The following is a 16069-nucleotide window of genomic DNA, read 5'->3' as shown; positions in this document are numbered from 1 at the left end:
TCGTACTGTGAGCATTTTGCAACGATAGCTGAATGCTTTTTGTGTGCCTTTAAAGACTCAACACTGGAAGCATCGTATTCCTGCTGTTCCAAGGTCTGGCACAGATGCAGAACTCCATGTTCTGCGGGACAGCAGGAGTTAGAAAAGCTGTAGCAGTAGTATCTGAATGTCCTCCTACACCCTCAGCTGCTCCCAGGCTTTGCTGTACCTGCATATTCCACCCTATCTGGCATAGATAAGAAATTTTGGGAGCAAACACTGTCTTGTTTTACATAGAGGTCAAGGCAATAATCCTGACAGTTGCCTCCGTGCTATTATAATGCAAATCACAAGAGACTGTTTTCAGATGCAGTCACCTGGTAGACTGACTTATCCTGGTTTTGGCATTGCAATATTCGCGCTGTCTGGAGAGAAGACTTAAATAAACCAATTAACTAAATTATTCTCCCTGCAGAAAATACGCAGCCATTTCCTCTTCGGAGCAGCGTCAGAGTTACAAAAATGACTTCAATGCAGAATACAACGAGTACAGAGACTTGCACGCCCGGATAGAGAGGATAACTCGACGATTTACGCAGTTAGATGCCAAGCTGAAGCAGCTTTTGCAGGGCTCTGAAGAATATAAGGTAGAAACAGAAATATATCTTCTGAAAAACTAATTCTGCAAGCTCTTTTTAGTCGTTCTGTCTGCGGGGCTGTTTGGGATGGCTTGGTGTCTAAAACATACTGCCCAGAGCCCGAAACTGGTGGAGGCAGAACGTGCACACAGCTGACAGCTTTGTAGACTGTTCTTAAAACAGCTCTGTGTTCTTTCGTTTTTCAAGCTGGAGCACACATCATGGTACTTGTTGACAAGGAAAGGCCTCAGTGAGACAATTGGCGTCTTTAGCCAAAAGCTGCTGGAAGCTATTAGTGTATCCCAGCCAGAAAACTCATATTTGCACATATGGCAGCGTATCGGGGCTGGAAGGGGAGTTAGTGTGGGGTCATCTGTTTCTCTGGAATCTTTGATCTTAATAATGTAGCATTATTCAACTTGTCAGACTGATTTTAAAAGAGCTTTAACTATTCAATATCTTGAGAAAGTAAGTCTCGTTGAGTATAATAAGCAGATTTTTTTACAGAGCACCTATTGTGCTAAGCACTGGTCCCTCCCTCAAACACCCTTCCCCTCTCTTTGGGAAATTCAGTGATTCCTCACTGAATAATTTTTATATCTCGGGAGAAAAATTAGTCTGAGGTATGGAGAAAATGTCAGTTATCTTGCCAGCTTAAGTGCCTGTTACAGGTAGTTCTCATGGCTGGGGAACAGGGCCTGACCCTTCCAGTGCTTCTGGTGTCAGCACCAGTATAGGAATGGAATCAGCAAGGCTGGTTGTAGCCATCAGATCTCACAGGGGGGGTCGTGGAGGGAGTAGATTTTGCTTGGTATTTGGAGGAAATGTGTGTGAGCCATCAGTAAATGCTTGCCTACTGCGGTGGGTTGCAGGACTGTTGGCTCTTTTGAAGATAATGAGCTGTCTTTTCCTTTTTAGACCATCCATGATCAAATTTTACAGGAATATCGGAAAATTAAAAAGGTGAGTAAAAATAATCGGCCACAAAAAAAGCTTTTGAGTGATGCCTGTAGTGACTGAAAGAGATGAGTAGTTGCCAAGTGAGAAACCCAGTCTCCAAAGCATTTTAGCAGATCTTTGTTCAGCTCGAGCTCACCCAATAAGTGGATCAGAAGGGGTCTGGGGGGAGTTGATGCTGCTCCTTGCATCCCAGAGAGCGTTCAGCTGTGTTAGTGTGATGCTAGCACAGGAATGAAGTGTGTGAGATAACTGCCTTTATCCCCTTGAGGAGAGAACTGATGGTATTTCAGATGCCCAGCTGGGTGGTGACGGGATCCTCCAGATCTTGGGGTGTGCTGGTGTGTTTGGGATGGTTGGGGCACAGTCTCTAGTAGGATGAATCCCTTGGGTGTGCAGTCCTGTGGGGCTTTTTGGTGTGTGAGGCACACAGAATACTCTATACATCTCCTCGTGTGCATGTAAAATGAGAGTTGCTGACTGGTGGGATTTATGATTTAGCTGGATGAGGTAGACACGCTGAGGAAGGCTGGGACATCCAGACACTAAGAGTAGGTTTGCGTTTTAAATCTACAACTATGTCCCTGAGCCCGGTTGTTGCTGAGGGATTTAGGAGTTTTTTGAAGAGATTCCTTGCGTGTTGCAAGTTCATCTTTGTTCTGAAGCTCCCAAGCTTGCACAACTCGGTGCTGACATGGGGGCAAAGGGCAGGTGATGCTCGCTGGAAGCCAATGTGCCTGGCCCAGCTGCTCCCAGTTAGGCTGAGCCTTGCTCAAGGTGCACTCCTTTCCCTGTACAGAGGCCCTGGAGCTGGTTATTGATGAAAAGAGATTTTGTTCTTGGCCTTGTTTGAACAGAGTAGGTCCATTTTAAATGGGTTTCTACTCTTCCAGATAAAAAAGCTTCACTCCTTGGTCATTTATTTATGCTGTGAGGTCTGACAGCCTTGTCTGGGTTCAGCGTAGCTGTTGCTGAGTTCTGGAGGAATTGCCTTCTGTCACTGCATTTTCATTTTTTCTTTACAGACTAACCCCAATTACAGCCAAGAGAAGAACCGCTGCGAATACCTCCACAACAAACTGGCTCATATTAAAAAACTGATAGCAGAGTATGACCAACAGCAGTTTTAGCTGGCACTAATCTGGACTGGGTAGGGAAAAAAAAAAAGTCACCTGGACGTTACGTTCCCCTTTATACAACTAGATTCCTTTCAGAGACGAGCATTAATTCATCGTGGTTGAAGAACTCGGGGATTCCTTACGATGCCGAATCTGTCATGTCCGTGTCTGAGCTGGGTCCCAAGCCCAGTGCCCAGCACGGTCCTCTCGAGTTTTAGCCTCTCTGAATGTCGGAATGTAACAAATAAAAAAAAAAAAAAAAAAAAATCTGCTTATTTGAAGCCAGCGTTTGACACTTAAGGGAAAAGTTGCCTAAAGTGAACGAAGCTCCCAAAGGTTAAGAATCAGTAGTTTTCATGGATTAAAGTTTGGCATGAAGTGTAATTACCCCTGGCCCAGGTCCACTGGGTTACAAATTGTCCTTCAAATGGTGAGGAACTGGAATGCTGCTAGGTTACCTCCTTCTCTGGCACCTGCGACTGTTCATATGCAAGCTGTCTGCTCTACATGGCACCGCGTTAAATACACCAAGTACCCAGAGCTCTCGTTGTTTGTTCCTGCTTTTGTCATCTCCGGTGTGTGCTCTCTCGAGGTGGTTGTGTCAGGAGGAGGGGAGCAGCCCCGGGGATCTGCACTGAGTGCCTTGTGCAGTGCAGAGGTGGATCCTTCATGTAAAAAAAAACAAAACAAAACAAAAAAAAAAAAAAAAACACAAAAAAAAAAAACACAAACCAAAACACACCAATTTTTTTTTTTTAATCCGCTTGTGCGTTTGGAAGCAGCGGGTGTAAACGTTTTGCAGTGGCCTCTCCAGCATGCGTGATCCAGTCTGCCTGCATTATCCTTCACGTACCAGTGCTGGGAAAACTGAGACCTGTCTGTCTTTTGACTTTTATAATTTTATACCAAGGCAGCCAATTTTATTAATTGCTAATGAGACTATGGTCTATTTTTGTATAAAAAAAAAAGCATCTTTTTCTAAAACTGTGCCTCCCTTTTTTCCTTTTAGGCCAAGTGTTTCAGAACCTTTCCTGTCTTATAACTGCAGTATTACTAAAGCTTATCAGATAGTTACCCAGAGAAGTTATTTTATTACCTGTATGACCCATGAGAGAGGATTGGGGGGGGGGGGGCGGGCAGGGGATACGATGCTTTCTTCTTGTTCTGTTTTTTGTGTATTTCCAAAGAAGCAGCAGCAGAAAAATCATTCTCAGAACAGGCACCCAAGTGTGAGAGAAGTTAGGTAGCGTTTTCCCATGCGGGTCACTTCCACTGTTGTGCTTTATCTAGCCAGCTCCTCGGTGCAGTCTTTCTTCTTGATTTTTTTTTTTTTTTTTTTTTGGACTTGAAGGGAACATTTTTAGAGTATGGCCAGGGTGTGAGAAACACGCCAAAAAGCACAAAGGTGTCCTTTAACTCTGCTATTTCTTTCTCTCCCCTCTCCCCTTTTAATCCTGCCAGCCTGTGTGATTTGACTTCTTCCCGCTTCCGTTTATCTCAAAGTAAAGGATTACTTTCCTGTGGCGTCTCCTTCCCTTGGAGGTTGCACTGAAGAGTCTTTCACCCTTTGAAGGAGCGGAATGGCAGAGTTAAGGAGGGAAACAGTTCTTATACAAGGAGTATTTTTTTTTTGTGCCCCCCAAAAAAAAGTGGGTCCATCTGCTGTATTAAAAAAAAAAAAAGAAGAAAAAAAAAATATTAATAATAATTCCATTCTGGCTAGATTGGTTTTGCTGTATCATCTGGCCAGGGCCACCGCTTTGCTTTGTCACTTGCAATGTTCTGAGTTTCTCTCCCCGCCGCGTTGCACCCAGCGCTCACCAGGACTTTGCCATCCCCTTCTTCAAACAAAAACCTGCCGCTGAAGGTTTTCACCCTCCGGCCACGGACTGCCTGCCCCTGGACAGCCACGCTCGTCTGCAAAACCCAACCCTGTCTGGAAGCGGAGCAGTGGAGGAGCACAGGGGGGAAGAGATGTGATGGGCGAGCACCCGGAGAGCCCCAGCCAGCGTCCCGGGCCTCGGGGAACACTTTGCTCCCACCTCTCCTTCTCCAGATGAAGACGACTGGAGGTGAGGGCAGCGTTTCTCCTGTGGGCGTCCGTTGGTGTCACGTTGGCGACCTCCGGTGCTTCTGCTCGTCGGGGAAAGCTGGAAAATACACGAGAGTTAAAGGCGTGAGGAGCTTTTGTCCGGAAAACTTTGTCCTCCTGCTCGGTGGGGTCTGGCACCTGGTCTGTGCGTGAGTTGGAGCAGTAAGCGGGGGCTGAGGGCGATGCCCAAGCTCAAGGCTTAGGCCCCGATTCCACCCAACCTCCCATCGCTGTGAATTTGTGCACCGAGGTGGATTTCGCCGGGGAGGGAGCCTTGGGCTGTGTGGAGGAGCCGGGACACCACGCGCCCTCGGACCCGCTCTCAGCTTTGTCGCTGCAAAGTTACCCACTGAACCTCCCAGCGCCGAGCCGAGGGGCTTGGGGGGGGCTTCACCCCCCACCACGGTGCCCCAGGAGCCCGAGACTCGGGTGGCAGAAGAGGCAGCAGCTACAAACCCAGGATGAGTAAATTCTTCCATGGAAACACTTCTCCTTCTGATCCTTAATATTTTGAATGGGGTTTTTTTTGTTGCTTTGGGGGGGCAGGGGGATAGAGATGGATCTCAATCTTTATACATCTGCTATAAGATATTTTTGCAAACAGAGTTGTATACAAAGATGTATTGTGTACATTTACATGTATATTCTGGAACTTCTAAAATTTGAATATAAAAACTGAAAATATTTAATGAATATCCAAACTGTGAGACCCAATTAGCATTCAACGACTTTCTGCTTCACTTTTCTTTTGGACTGTGTTAAAGAATTGTAGTCGAATCTGCCTTTTTTTTTTTTTTTCTTTTTAGAGATTATGAAGCTAGGCAAATTTTGTGCTTTTTGGGTTAATAGAAACCAGTTCTAGGTGATTAAGTATGATCTTAACTTATTGATACTGTGTTTTACTTTGTAATATTGTACTGTGGATAAAACTATATTGAGCCATGGAGTTGGAGTTTACAAAAGAGCTTTTCACTTTGCCAAAATGTTACAATTTAAAGGCAGCATAGTCTTCAGCTTTCCTAATCTTTTCTTAAGAGCTAGTGTCTTTTTTGTACACTAAAAAGCTGAATGCTGATTTTGCAACATATAATAAATTCACTGTATTGGAAAACAAGCAAACAATAAGGTTGTATGTTTCTTTTCAGTGCTTCTTACTGCGAGAAAACTCAAAAGGGAAAGGTGATAAATGGTTGGCCTGGAGTTTGAAAGCAGGAAACTTAAAGGAACCGAGTCGGTTGAGTGAGTTCAAGTATCAGAGCTGTAGGTAAGGGGTGTTAGAAGGGAAAGGTGATCTCTCTTGCATTTTCCAGCTGCTTGCTGCTGCTCTGGGAAGAGCTCTGCCCAAGGAGCAGCCTTGCCCCTGGGGAGGCCTTTGGTGCTCCGGTGGGATTGGCCTTCCCCCTCCAATGGCATTAGCACCCAGGTGGTTTTTTAGAGGAAAAAGCTGGTTTTTGAAGAGGCACCCGTCGCTGGTGTCGGCGTGGAGGTGTAGAGGGAGTCCCGGGAGCGTGGGCTCGGCGGGAGGCTCGCGGGGGGTGTTGGCAGGCGAGGGCCTCGCTGCCTCCCTGGCGTTGGGCGATGCTGGAGCCTCCTGGCTTGTGGTGGCTCTTCCTGACGGCCGAGCCCTGCCCTGGGGCTCCCGGCCAGAGCCCAGACCTGGTGCAGGTGCCTCCCCTCGCCCGTTCTGCCTTTGCAGAAGGGGCTGCTGCGTTTCTCCCCGCAAGCTGAGCTGGCTTTGACGTCTGAGCTCGCTCGTGTGGGGGTGAGTCGCGTCCCGGGGGGGAGCTGGAGCAGGGACGCTGCCGCTGCCAGAGCAGCGAGGTGGGGACGAGCCTGGTGTCCACGCTGCTGGAGCTCCCACCTCCACCCGCAGCCTGAATCATCCGCCTGAAGCTCAGGAATCAAATAGGGTTGTATTGAGACTGTCTTTTTCTTTTTTTTTTTTTTTTTTTTTTTTCGCTGTCACAATGGCTGCTTGCTCTGGCCCTGGCTTCTGCAGCATCTCTGGGTCCGCTGCTCGCTGTGGCTGGAGCAGGCAGAATAAAATAGAGTATAAAAACACCAGTAGCTGCTCAGTAGCATAATATCCTCTGAATAGCTTCCGTTTTCCTGCAGTAGTTGCTGTGCTGCCTGCCTGGGGATCCCTTCCTCCAGCAGTGGATGACAGGCACAGGTTCACTGGGCTGGAGACTAAAGTGCTGGCAGGTCTTGCCTGATCCACCCCCCTACGCCACGAGCCCACGTTCGTCTGCTGCTCGCTTTGTTCCAGTGCAGGATTTCGGATTCTACCTCCAAAACAGCAAAATAGGGAGAAGGTAAAAAGAATCCAGCTATCAAATAACATTTTAGGGATGTCTTGGGTTTTGTTTTGGGTTTGTTTTTTTTTTTTTAAACGTTGGAGGGAACAGGGAGTGCTCTGCTCTGTCTCACCAGCTGTGACCTTGGAGTTGACACAACAGCCCGAGCACCCGCGCGGGGCCGTGATGCTCCCACGGCCACCCTGGGTTTGCTCCCACGAGGCCCTCGGTTACAGAGCAAGAGCTGAGACACGTTGGGTGAGCTGATGCTCTTGTAAATCCCCAAATCATCAGGTTTTTAGTTACAAATACCATCTCTGAGCCAAGCTCCACGCCCTCAGCCCCTGTTTTACCATCTTTTAATTCCTCACTTGTCTGAGCTTCCCCCCTTGGGGCTGATGAAAGCTCCTGTCCCCAGGGATGTGTGTGGGGCTGCTCACCCAGGATGGGTCCCCGTCCCCTCCTGTCCCCGCTTTTCTGGGGAATTCCTCTCAACCGCTGGCAGCTCCGGCCCTGCCTGGGGTCACGCACTGAGCTCATTAACTCAGAGCTGCCCCAGTGGAAATTTACTGGCTGTGGCTGTTGTGCCAGAGCCAGCCCGGCTCCTGCTGCTGCCTCCTTATCTGCACCCTGGTGGGAACGTGGCCACCAGCCCTCCCGGGGGGACACGGGGCAGCATCGGGGTCAGGCTCTGTCTGTGCCAAAGCTGAGCCCCCCCGGGGAAGGTTCCAGAAGCACCCCGAACTCTGATAACTCAGCTCACGCCTGGGAAAAGTGTCACTTTTCACCGCACCAAGCACAAGCTGCCCTTGAATTAGGGTCACACACACGTGAGAAGACAGAGGTGACCCCGCAGCCTCCTGGTGGCCTCGCTGGGGCTTGAAACCGCTTGAAAGGCGGTGAAAGCGCGGTGGGTTTTTCCTGCGCACCTTTTTGCTTGTGGCTCGTTGACAGGAGCAAGCTCCTTAGAATAATTTGTCCTCGACACGGTCCGATGGTGCTGGTCCCTCTTGCAGAGCAGCTGCTGCACCTCCACCACCCAGCACAACCACCCCCAGTCACCCGTCTTGGCCGTGTCTGTCCGTCTGTTCCTTTCCATGCGTGGGTCCGTCCTTGGGGGCACGTAGCACCCGGTGGGTGACGGTGACGGCATCGGGGTAGGGAGAGGAGGACAAGGAGCTGCGAGCAGCTGGCACAGGCTGAGATAACGAAGCCTCGGAGCCTGGGGATTGTTTTAAACGAGGGGAAAAAACCCAAATGTGAAGGGAGGAAAACGCAGCCAGGGAGCGCCGGGGCTGTTTGTGTCTGTAACACATAAATCTGGGGCTGCTTGGGTTGGCCTGGACATGCTGGGAGGGATGTGAGGGCGGGGGGGGTCCTGCCTGCGTCCCCCCCCCGCCGCTGAGCCCTTGCCGGCGCACGGAGCATCCGGCTCGTGCAGAATCAGGCCCTGAACCTGCTTATAATGAACCACCGGGGAGTTTGTGCTGCCCCAAATCCCACAATGGGGGGTCCCATGGGGGGGGGGGGGCGCTTCGTGGCCCTGGATGCCCGTTCCTGGTGAGAGGAAAAAAAAAAAAAAAAAAAAAAAAGGGTTTGGGAGGTGTCGGGGGGTGTCTGGTGGAACAGGGCGGGTGGGCACCATTGCTGGGGGAGCGGGCCGGTCGCTATGGCTCCGTGGCTCGCCTGGCCCCCCGCCAGCCCCCGGCAGCTGGGGAGCGAAGGCGCTGGGCGACCGGCCCGGGCTCCCGGCCCATGGACGCGTTGGGCGAGCGGGAACAAGGGAGCCCCGCTCATGCGGTGCCGAGCGTGGGAGGAGTGGGAAGGGAGTGGGGGGAAAGGAACAATGGTGGGAGTTATGGGAGGGGGGCAAAAGGGAAAAAAAAAAAAAAAAAAAAAAGGAAAGAAAAAAAAAAAAAAAAAGGGAAGCAGTGGAAAAATACCAGTTCTAGGCCCCTGGCAGCGCTGCCCGGACCCTCCCCGCCCCAGGATTATTGTACAAAGAAATGTTATTTTTGTTTCAATAATTTGCTGAGGCACTGGCATTCCAGCGCGGGGCTCGTTTTGTCCTCCAGCCCGGCACCAAGGGATCATTGTTCCTCCATGGCCAAGGGGCCGGACGCGGCCCCCCCCCCTTCCCCAGACCCCCCACCCCAAACCCCAGCACGGCCATGTGGGCCACCACGGGTCCCGGCAGGTGCCCCCCGGGGTTGTCCTCGGTGGGTGCCATCCTGCTGGGTGCTGGGCGGCCGGTGGCAGCGTGTCCCCGTGGGTGGGTGGCGGCGGAGCTGAGCTGTGGCCTCGCCACGTCTGCGGGGAGCGAGGGTGGGGAAGGGGCCGCGGCCCACCCGGGCGTTGCTCCTGCTCCGGGGGCTCCTTTGAAGCGGGGCCTGGCCATTGAAAGGCAACTGGGTCCCCGGGGCGGGCCACCGAGCGGGGTGCCAGCCGCGGCCCCCTCGCTGCTGAGCTTTGCCCTTTTCCCCGCGGCCCCCCGGGCAACCCCCGCGCTGCCGTGGCCGACATGTGGGGTGCGACCTCACACGGGGCCTGGCTGCCCCCCGGCATCGCCGGCGGCGGCTACCGGGGATGGGGGGTGCACGTGGGGTGACACCCTCAAGGCTTTTGGGGTGCCCATGCCCATGGGGTGCAGGATGCTGGGGTGCCCGTGCCAGGGGCTGCAGGGTGCTGGGGGCTCCGGGGTGCCCATGTGGGGGGCTGCAGGGTGCCAGGGTGCCAGTATCAGGGGTTCTGGGGTGCTCATATTGGGGGGTTGCAGGGTGCTGGTGCCAGGACCTTTGGGGTGCCCATGCTGGGTGCTGTGGGGTGCTGTGGGCTCTGGGGTACCGGGGGTTCTGGGGTGCCCACGCTGGAGGCTGCAGGGTGCTGGTGCCATGGCCTTTGGGATACCCACGCTGGGGGGCTCTGGGGTACCCACGTTGGGGACTGCAGGATGCTGGGGTGTCAGTGCCGGGGGTTCTGGGGTGCCCATGCTGGGGGCTGTGAGGTGTTGGGGGCTCTGGGGTGCCCACGCTGGGGACTCTGGGGTACCCGTGCCAGGGGCTGCAGGGTGCTGGGGTGCCAGTGACAGGGGTTCTGGGGTGCCCACCTTGGGGGGAAGCGGGGTGCTGGTGCCAGAGCTTTTGGGGTGCCCATACTGGGGGCTTTGGGGTGCCGGGGTGTCAGTGCCAGGGCTTTTGGGGTGCCCATACTGGGGGCTGCGGGGTACTGGGGCTTTTGGGGTGCCCCTGCCGGGGGTTTCGGGGTGCCGGGGTGTCAGTGCCAGGGGTTGTGGGGTGCCCATGCTGGGGGCTCTGGGGTGCCGGGGGCTTTGGGGTGCCCCTGCCGGGGCTGCAGGACGCGGGGGCCGGCAGCCCGGTGGGGGCGGCGGCCGGGCCGGGGCCGTGGGAAGCCGCGGGGCCCCGGCAGCGCAGGAAACCGCCGGCCCGGGACACTCAATACCCGGAAGGCGGCGGCGGGACCCCCGGCCCGAGCCCCGGCCCCGGCGCCACTTCCCCTTCCCGGGTCACCGGCCGCTCCCCTCCGCCTCCCCCCCCGCTCCCCCCGCCCCGGTAACAGCCGCCGGCGGGACCCGGCGCTGCCGCGGGGCCGGGACCGGGGGGGGGGTGGGGGGGTGTGTGGGGTGTGGGGGGTGTTTGGGGGGGGAGCCCCGGGGGGGGGGTCCCGGGGGGCGCCGGTGCCGGCGGGGCACGTGCGGGGGGGGGGGGGGGTCGCGCGGGGGCCGGGGGAGGGCGGGGCCGGCGGGGGGGGGGCGGGTCCTGGGAGCCGATTAAGCGGCGGGAGCCGGGGCGGCCGCAGCCGCGATCGCATCATCCCCCGCGGGGCAGCACCGGCACCGGCTCCGCCGCCTCCAGCGCGCCCGGCCCGGCCCGGCCCGGTGAGTGCCCGCGGGGAGGGCGGGGGCGGCCCGGGAACGGGTTTGATCCTTCGGTCCCGGGGAGTGCGGGCGGCCCCGGGCCCGGGTCCGTGTCCCCCCGTGCCCCCGGACACGCGGGGGGCGGCAGGGTCAGCCCTGGCCCTCGTGTGCCCCGGGGGAGCGGGGACAGCCCTTGTCCCCACGTCCCCTGCGCCACCCGAGGGTGCAGGGACTCCCCATGTCCCCCGCACCCCAGGGAGGGGGGACAGCCTGGGAGTCCTTGGGGGGTCCCTGCACCCTCTGCCACGCCAGGGAGGGGGGACAGCCCCTGTCCCCATGTCCCCTGCACCCCCTGCCATGCCAGGGAGGGGGGACAGCCCCTGTCCCCATGTCCCCTGCACCCTCTGCCACCCCAGGGAGGGGGGACAGCCCCTGTCCCCTGCACCCTCTGCCACCCCAGGGAGGGGGGACAGCCCCTGTCCCCATGTTCCCTGCACCCCCTGCCACGCCAGGGAGGGGGGACAGCCCCTGTCCCCATGTCCCCTGCAACCCCTGCCACGCCAGGGAGGGGGGACAGCCCCTGTCCCCTTGTCCCCTGCACCCCCTGCCACCCCGGGGAGGGGGGACAGCGGTGGTCCCCACGTCCCCTGGGAGCATCCCAAGCCCCCCATGCCCTCCTTGTACCCCCTGCCACCCCCAGGGAGGGGACAGCAGGGACAACCTCCTGCCTGCCCCGAGCAGGACGGGGACCCTGCATGCTCCCGGCTTGCTGGGTCCTCAGTTTGCTCCTGGGCCTGGTTTGGGGAGGCCTGGTGACCCCCCCCCCCGATCCCCGCCTGTCCTGGGGGCAGTGGCCGGGGCCGGGGCTGGCGTGGGAAGGGGCGGCGGTGACAGCCCCTCCGCCACCGCCACGCTGGGGGCCGTGGGGCAGGGAGCCAACGGCCCCCACCGCCGGCACAGCCTGGCAGGGAGCGGTGCCGGAGCAGGGAGGGAGGGGGGGGGACACCAGGGGGGCCCCAGCGTGCCAGGCCTGCGGGGCTGACACCCATTTCCTCCTATTCCAGCTCCAGGAACAATGGCAGAGACATTCCTTGTGGAGAGCCCCGACGTCACGTACAGCAAAGATTTCATCGAGGCCAAGTACACGTACAGCACCGTGCACGTCTGCAAGGAGAACGGTGTCACCAAGGTACGGGCAGGGGGCTGCCGCGGGGGGGGGGGGGCCTGGCGGTGCCTCTGCTCGTCCCCATGTGTCCCCTGTCTCTGTCCCGTAGGTGCGGCCGTGCTCGACCCGTTTCACCTTCCGGACGGGGCGTCAGGTCCCTCGCCTGGGGGTGATGCTGGTGGGTTGGGGGGGCAACAACGGCACGACGGTGACGGCGGCCGTGTTGGCCAACAGGCTGGGGCTGTCCTGGATGACCAAGACCGGGCGCAAGGTGGGTGTCACCCCCTGGGACCCCAACGAGGTCCAACGGCCCCGGTGTCCTGCAGGGATACGGGGACACGGAGCTCAGCTGCTCCCATCTGCACCCCCCGGGTCCTGCACCCCCCTATCAACCTCCCCTGCGGAGGTGGGCTGCAGCCGCAGCCCCCCTGCTTTGGGGGTGTGGGGGGGGCATGGGGCTGGCGCCAGGCTGGGGAGGGGGCAGCACTGGGGGGGGTGTGTTTGTGTAGGGGGTGTGGATCTGGCTGCGACACAGTGTGGGGGGGCCCCCGGCTCGTGTAACACCCCCCCCGGCTGTACACACAGACGCGTGCACACACTAAGGGCACGCAACACCCCTGGATATGGCGTGGGGAGCGCAAGCGGGTTCCCCAGCGTGGCGGGTGAGGTTTGGGGGTGCTGGGGACCCCCCCTTCCTCATGCTGGCAGCTCGTCCTTGCATCCCCCGTCCCAGAAAGCCAACTACTACGGCTCCCTGCTCCAAGCCTCCACCGTCTGCCTGGGCACCGGCCCCAGCGGTGACGTCTACGTGCCTTTCCGGGACCTGCTGCCCATGGTGCACCCCAACGACATCGTTTTTGATGGTAGGTGGGACACGGAGGAGTTGGGCTGGAGGGGGGGGGGGGGGGGGGGGGGGTGGTGGGAAAACCCCACAATGGGTCGGGGGACCCTGAGCGGTTTGGGTCACCCCTTGTCCCCCAGGCTGGGACATCTCCTCGCTGAACCTGGCGGAGGCCATGCGGCGGGCGGAGGTGCTGGACTGGCCGCTGCAGGAGCAGCTCTGGCCCCACCTGGAGAAGATGAAGCCCCGACCCTCCATCTACATCCCCGAGTTCATCGCCGCCAACCAGGAGGAGCGGGCGGACAACGTCCTCCGGGTTCCATGGCTGAGCAGGTCCTGGGCAGGGGGGCAGCGGTGGTGGCAGCAGTAGGGGGGGGGGGATGGGGGTCACCGCCGCGCTGACCCCCTCGGCGGTGTCGCAGGTGGAGCAGATCCGCAGGGACATCCGGGACTTCAGGGAGAGCAGCGGGGTGGATAAAGTCATCGTCCTCTGGACGGCCAACACGGAGCGCTTCTGCGACGTCGTGCCGGGGCTCAACGACACCGCAGACAACCTGCTGCGGGCCATCGAGGTCAGGGGACGAGGGGAGGGGACCGAGACGGGGGGGGGGGTGACACCGCCGCCCGCTGGTGCTGAGCCGCCCCGTGTCCCCGCAGCGAGGCCTGGAGGTGTCCCCGTCCACGCTCTTCGCCGTGGCCAGCATCCTGGAGGGCTGCGCCTACATCAACGGCTCCCCCAGAACACCTTCGTGCCGGGGGCGGTGGAACTGGCCGCCCAGCGCCGCGTCTTCATCTGCGGCGACGACTTTAAGTCGGGTCAAACCAAACTCAAGTCGGTGCTGGTGGATTTTTTGGTGGGTGCTGGACTGAAGGTATGTAGGGACGGGGCAGGGCGGGGAGGGGCTGTGATGTTGGAGGGGGGGGGGGGGTGTGGGTGTGACCTGCCTGTCCCCTCCTCTGCCCAGACCAAGTCCATCGTGAGCTACAACCACCTGGGAACAACGACGGGAAGAACCTCTCGGCCCCGCAGCAGTTCCGCTCCAAGGAGATCTCCAAGAGCAACGTGGTGGATGACACGGTCCAGGCCAACCCCGTCCTCTACGGCCCCCAGGACAAGGCCCCGACCACTGCGTGAGGTTGGGGGGTTGAGGGGTGTCCCCCCCCCACACACACACGGTGACGCTGGGGGGTGACGGGGACGTGGCTTCGCAGGTGGTGATCAAGTACGTGCCCTACGTGGGGGACAGCAAACGGGCGCTGGACGAGTACACGTCGGAGATCATGATGGGCGGCACCAACACCATCGTCATCCACAACACGTGTGAGGTGCGCGGGGGGGGCGGGGGGGCGGGGGGGGGGGGGGGGCGGGGGGCGTTTTGTGGGGTGGCTCACCCCCCTCCCTCGCTGCCCGCAGGACTCGCTGCTGGCCAGCCCCATCATCCTGGACTTGGCCATCCTGACGGAGCTGTGCCAACGCGTCACCTTCTGCACGGAGGCCGACCCCGAGTTCCAGGGCTTCCACAGCGTCCTCTCCATCGTCGCCTTCCTCTGCAAGGCCCCCCTGGTGCCCGAGGGCACCCCCGTGGTCAACGCCCTCTTCCGCCAGCGCAGCTGCATCGAGAACATCCTGAGGTACCCCCGGGGGGCACCCTGGGGTTGTTGGGGGGGGCCACATCCCGCCCACCCCGCTGCCTGGGGGGGCACCCGAGGCTTGTAGAGGTGACACCCAGCGTGCCAACACCAGTGGGGCCCAGTGCTCGGGGTCTGCGGGTCCCAGTGCCGGGGTGCCCAGCACCCACACGTGGGGTGGCCAAATCCAGTAGGGTCCTGGTGCCCACGGCCTGGGGTACCCAATGCTGGTGGGTGATGCCACCAGGGGGTCCCAGTGCCCAGTTTAGGGGCTCCCAGCACCAGTGGGTCCCAGTGCCCAATTCAGGAGGGGTCCCAGTGCCCAGTTCAGGTGGTTCCCAACACCAGTGGCTCCCAGTGCCCAATTCAGGGGGTTCCCAGTGCCCAGTTCAGGGCGTTCCCAGCACCAGTGGCTCCCAGTGCCCAATTCAGGGGGGGTCCCAGTGCCCAGTTCAGGGGGTTCCCAACACCAGTGGTTCCCAGTGCCCAGTTCAGGGCGCTCCCAGTGCCCAATTCAGGGGGTTCCCAGTGCCCAGTTCAGGTGGCTCCCAGCACCAGTGGCTCCCAGTGCCCAATTCAGGGGGTTCCCAGTGCCCAGTTCAGGGGGTTCCCAGCACCAGTGGTCCCAGTTGCCCAGCACTCCCTGTCCCCACCACAGCTGGCTCACTGCCTGCCATCCCCTTCCCAGTACTGGGGTGCCCATCCCTAAGCCCCCACCTTTTTTTTTTTCTCCCCCCCCCCCCCCCCCCCAGGGCCTGCCTGGGGCTGCCCCCCAGAACCACATGCTGCTGGAGCACAAGATGCAGCGGCCGCCCCCCAGCCCGAAGCGCTCCTGCCGGGGGGGGCCGCCTGCCCCCTCGCCCCCAAAAAGGCACCGGCGGGCGCCCACCTCAACGGGCACCCCTGTCCCGGCACCCGGCCCAGGACCCCCCCGGGACCCCCGGCCCCCTCCATGTCGACGGGGGCGACTAACAGCAGTTGCTTTTTTATATTTCATATCAGCTTTTTAAGGGGGGTGGGAGGGTGGAATGGGGGGTCGGAGGGGGGGTCCACAACCTCTGTGTGACCCCCCCGGCCCCTCCAAGCGCTCGGTGCTGCCCGGCTCCGACGCCGACTCGAAACTGTGAAGCTTTGTACCCGCCAATAAACCCAGAGCACATCGTGTGTCCCCCCCATCTCATCTGGTTCCTTGCCCCCCCCCGAGCCCCCCCCCCAGCCCCAAAGCGAGAGCCAAACGCCGGCACCTTCTGAAAAAAAATCAAATTACATTTATTGATGCGGGGGGGGGGTGGGTGGGTGGGGATTTTGGTGGTTTGGGATTTTTTTTTTTTTTTTTTTAATTTTTTTTAAATTTTTTTTTTCTTCTTTTTTGTTGGGGGGGGTAGGGGGGTGTCCCCCGTTTTGTTTTGATAAGCAACGGGGGTTCTAAAGGGTTCTGGGGACTAGAAATGGGTTGGGGGAGGGGGGTCCCTACACAGA

The 16069-nt window shown here is 58.5% G+C and overlaps 2 protein-coding genes across 4 annotated transcripts in view; both read left to right on the top strand.

Annotated features, from left to right (window-relative positions):
* Positions 1–4387, top strand: part of ELL (elongation factor for RNA polymerase II) — a 54615-nt gene extending 50228 nt beyond the window's left edge. For 2 of the 3 annotated variants that reach the window (XM_074927827.1, XM_074927826.1), the window contains exons 10-12: positions 455–626; positions 1536–1580; positions 2600–4387. In XM_074927827.1, the coding sequence (XP_074783928.1) occupies positions 455–626; positions 1536–1580; positions 2600–2704 (322 nt within the window). In that variant the 3' untranslated portion in view covers positions 2705–4387. The remainder of the gene's footprint in view (positions 1–454; positions 627–1535; positions 1581–2599) is intronic. The other variant, XR_012635239.1, reaches the window with a different exon arrangement.
* A 6463-nt stretch (positions 4388–10850) lies between these two features.
* Positions 10851–15807, top strand: ISYNA1 (inositol-3-phosphate synthase 1). The gene is given in 18 exon segments (XM_074928144.1): positions 10851–10976; positions 12020–12144; positions 12230–12391; positions 12854–12983; positions 13102–13272; positions 13275–13294; positions 13384–13533; positions 13619–13691; positions 13694–13833; positions 13927–13951; positions 13954–14078; positions 14081–14092; positions 14174–14287; positions 14376–14593; positions 15343–15362; positions 15365–15424; positions 15427–15533; positions 15536–15807. Coding segments are annotated over 17 exon segments (1668 nt in total). The 5' UTR covers positions 10851–10976; positions 12020–12030; the 3' UTR covers positions 15563–15807.
* The last annotated feature ends 262 nt before the right edge of the window (positions 15808–16069 follow it).

This window comes from Athene noctua, chromosome 27 (assembly GCF_965140245.1).
Source record: "Athene noctua chromosome 27, bAthNoc1.hap1.1, whole genome shotgun sequence".
Taxonomy (NCBI): domain Eukaryota; kingdom Metazoa; phylum Chordata; class Aves; order Strigiformes; family Strigidae; genus Athene; species Athene noctua.
The sequence above is the reverse complement of the archived record's forward strand: the minus strand, read 5'-3'. Positions and strand labels throughout refer to the sequence as shown.